This window comes from Myotis brandtii, unplaced genomic scaffold, assembly GCF_000412655.1.
Source record: "Myotis brandtii unplaced genomic scaffold, ASM41265v1 scaffold454, whole genome shotgun sequence".
NCBI lineage: Eukaryota > Metazoa > Chordata > Mammalia > Chiroptera > Vespertilionidae > Myotis > Myotis brandtii.
The window spans coordinates 2,843,517-2,846,634 of NW_005367354.1; the positions used below are offsets into that span (position 1 = coordinate 2,843,517).

Consider the following 3,118-nt stretch of genomic DNA (forward strand, 5'->3'; position numbering starts at 1 on the left):
CATGCCTTTATTGAAATGCCATCTTCATGGTGACACCTCCCAGACCTCTTCTTTGTAGTCACACTCAGCAATCCGTGTCTCCTGACTTCCTCCTCCTCCAGAGCACTTTCTCTCTCCTTACATGCTGTGACCACTTCACTGACTGCTGACTGCCTTTCCTCCCTAGAATGTGAGCTCCCAAGGTCAGGGCATTTTGTCTGTATCGCCAGGAATTAGATCAGTTCCTATCACATAGTAGGTACTCAGTTAATGCTTATTTAATGAATGAATGACTTCCCTGTGTGATAGTGTTTAACTTATTTTATCAAGGAACATTGGTTTATGGAATATTCAGGCTTTTGGAAGGCATCTGACAGGGTTCTGCGCCAAAAATGACCCCTGTGAATCACTGAGCCGTTGAGGTACTGTTTTAGGAATAGGAATGGGAGTACTGGGACAAGTTTTAATAGTAGAAATTAATACTAGAAAATTACAGCATTTAAACACTAGAGGAGGAATTGAGTAGTGAAGTTTCCAAGTGTACAAGGCTTCTGAACGCTAGCGAGGAGGTTGCAGACTGCAGGTAGACGCGCCACAGGATGGTGGGCAGCTGGCAGTGTCTGGAGTCCCTGATGGCGCTGCTTCCCACTGCAGGCCCTGCCAAACGGAGCGCCAGCGTCCTCCAAGCCCAGCTCCCCTGCCCTCATCGAGACCAAGGAGTCCAATGGGAGTGTCCACACCAGTGGCTCCACATCGGAAGAGCCCGAGGAGCAGGATGCCCAGGTATGTGCAGGGCTGAAGGCCAGGGTGTGGGCAGGGGATGGGGAGGTGACTGTTGCCGCAGGAAGAGTCCTGTGCTCAGAGTTGGAGAGCTAGCCGCCAGCTTGGGCTCTGCTCCTTGTTAGCAGTGTAGCCCTAGCAAGTCACCTTCCCCCAAGCCCCAGCCCCAAGTCTCCTTGTCATTTACATGGGGTAGGGGTGGGTAACATCAAAAGAGGTACTCGCCCTGGCTGGGGTGGCTCAGTTGATTGGGCGTCATCCTATGCACCAAAAGGTTGCTGGTTCGATTCCCAGTCAGGGTACATGCCTGGGGTCGAGGGCTCAATCCCTGGGAGTGGGGGTGCAGAAGGCAGCCGATCCGTGTTCCACTCTCACATCGATGTTTCTCTCCCTCTCCCTTCCTCTCTCTCTAAAAATCTTTAAAAAACACACAAAGAGGTGCTTACCTCTGAGCCTTGCCTAGCTAGCTCTGATGTCCCAGAGTCCTATAGACTGAGCGCAGCAAAGACAGCCATGAAAAACCCTAGTTTTCAGGACTGTTTTGGGAGTCAGACTTCAGGGCTGCACTAAGCTCACCTCTCTGACTAGGTCCAGACTCCACAGGTCCCATGCCCAGATGCCGATGTGTGTGGCGTGTCACCCCCACCCTCGTAGCAGGATGTGCTTGGATTGTGCTGACCAGCAGGGGTCTTGCATCCCGATCTCTGGCTCGAGAGCCAGGCAGCGCTCCCCGAGGAGGCTGCCGTTAGGGGTGACCACCGCCGTTTCTGTGGGGGCCACAGGGCCTGGGACAGTGTCCCAGGGAAAGCAGAAGGGACCGGGGCTCTGGATGCAGATCCAAGCGGGAGGAGCTGCGTGGGCGCACTGGGAAGACTTTCCCTGGAAAATGGTTTCTAGAGCCAAGGGATCCCCCAACCCCCATGTCCTTGTCCAACTGCATCCCACCTGCCCCCCAACGCTGCCTCGCTGCCTTGTAGGCCGACAACCCCTCGTTCCCCAACCCTCACCGGAGGCTGCGCCTTCAGGACCTGGCTGATCGGGTGGTGGACGCCTCTGAGGACGAGCACGAGCTCAACCAGCTCCTCAACGAGGCCCTGCTCGAGCGGGAGTCCGCGCAGGTGTAAGTGCCCACCGCGCCCGTGCCACACAGGACCGCCCACACAGGACCTCCCTGTCTCTGCCCCGGGTGGCCCTCTGCCCCATGCACCCTGAGAGGCTGGCCCGGGCGGCAGCCTGGGCCGGGAGGGCCACACCGCCCACACAGGACCTCCCAGTCTCTGCCCCGGGTGGCCCTCTGCCCCATGCACCCCGAGAGACTGGCCCGGGCGGCAGCCTGGACCGGGACAGGGCGCGGGTGAGGGCCCGTGCTCAGGGCCTCTCTGGCTGCGCTGCAGGCGCGTGCACATCTCCCAGAGCACCCTGGACTGCCTGAAAGGAGAGTTCGACGTGGAGCCCGGCGAGGGGGGCAGCCGCTGCGATTACCTAGAGGAGAAGGGCATTGAGACCTACCTCATCATCGCGTCCAAGCCAGAGGTGAAGAAAACCGCCTCCCAGAATGGCCTCAACAGCTCGGTGAGTCCCCACCCACCCCTGCACTGGGGGACGGGAAGGAGGGGCTGGCGGAGGGGTGGCAGAGGACTGGGCGCGGCCTGGTGGCGGAATGAGCTGTGAGGTGCAGGTGGGCATCACAGCGATGCCGAGTCCCGCTGAGCAGGTGGCTGGAGGCCTCCGTTCAGAGGGCCAGCTGGTGCCTGCGGGAGGTGACTGTCCTGTCCGCCGCTGGGAACGCGTGTGGTGCTCTGAGCGGCTGGGTTGCAGGGAGGGTCCCTGCAGGGAGGAAGCAGTGGAAGCCACAGGAGTGACATGGATGCCGAGGCGGGGAGCAGAGGGAGGGCGCGAGGAGGCAGTGGGAGCCCCTCCTTACTCACCTCGGCCCCCTCCTGGGCCCAGGCCGGCTCTCCACTCACTTTTCATCTTTGTTCATGTGAGGGTGAAGCTGTGAACAGTCTCATGTCTTTAGTTATACCCAAGGCAGGACACTGTTAATGTGGCTGTCAGCCAGGTGAGTGTCTGAGAATCGCACATTCATATCCACCCTTGGAGGCTCTCCCCAGCTCTGGATTCTAGGAGCGCTTCATGAGAGGAAGGACCCGTTGCCATATGACATTCTTCAGTATTTTATCAGGCGTCCCTGCCTGCCAGCACTTGGTACAGGGCTCAGGGAATTTAAGTGTCCTGCTGGAGACTGGTTCTCTCCCCGCCGTGGCTGCGCAGCCGCCGTCAGCCGCTAGGGGGCGTGGGGCAGGAAGCAGCCGGCAGGACTGTCCTGAGCGCAGGATGAGCCTCACAGCTGTGTAGG

General features: G+C 59.1%; 1 protein-coding gene across 1 annotated transcript in view; it reads left to right on the plus strand.

Moving 5' to 3' along the window:
* ADCY3 (adenylate cyclase 3) overlaps positions 1 to 3,118 on the plus strand; it is a 74,763-nt gene that overhangs the window by 49,939 nt on the left and 21,706 nt on the right. Inside the window, exon 8 of the mRNA XM_014546616.1 lies at positions 2,154 to 2,331. Within this exon, the coding sequence (XP_014402102.1) occupies positions 2,154 to 2,331 (178 nt within the window). The remainder of the gene's footprint in view (positions 1 to 2,153; positions 2,332 to 3,118) is intronic.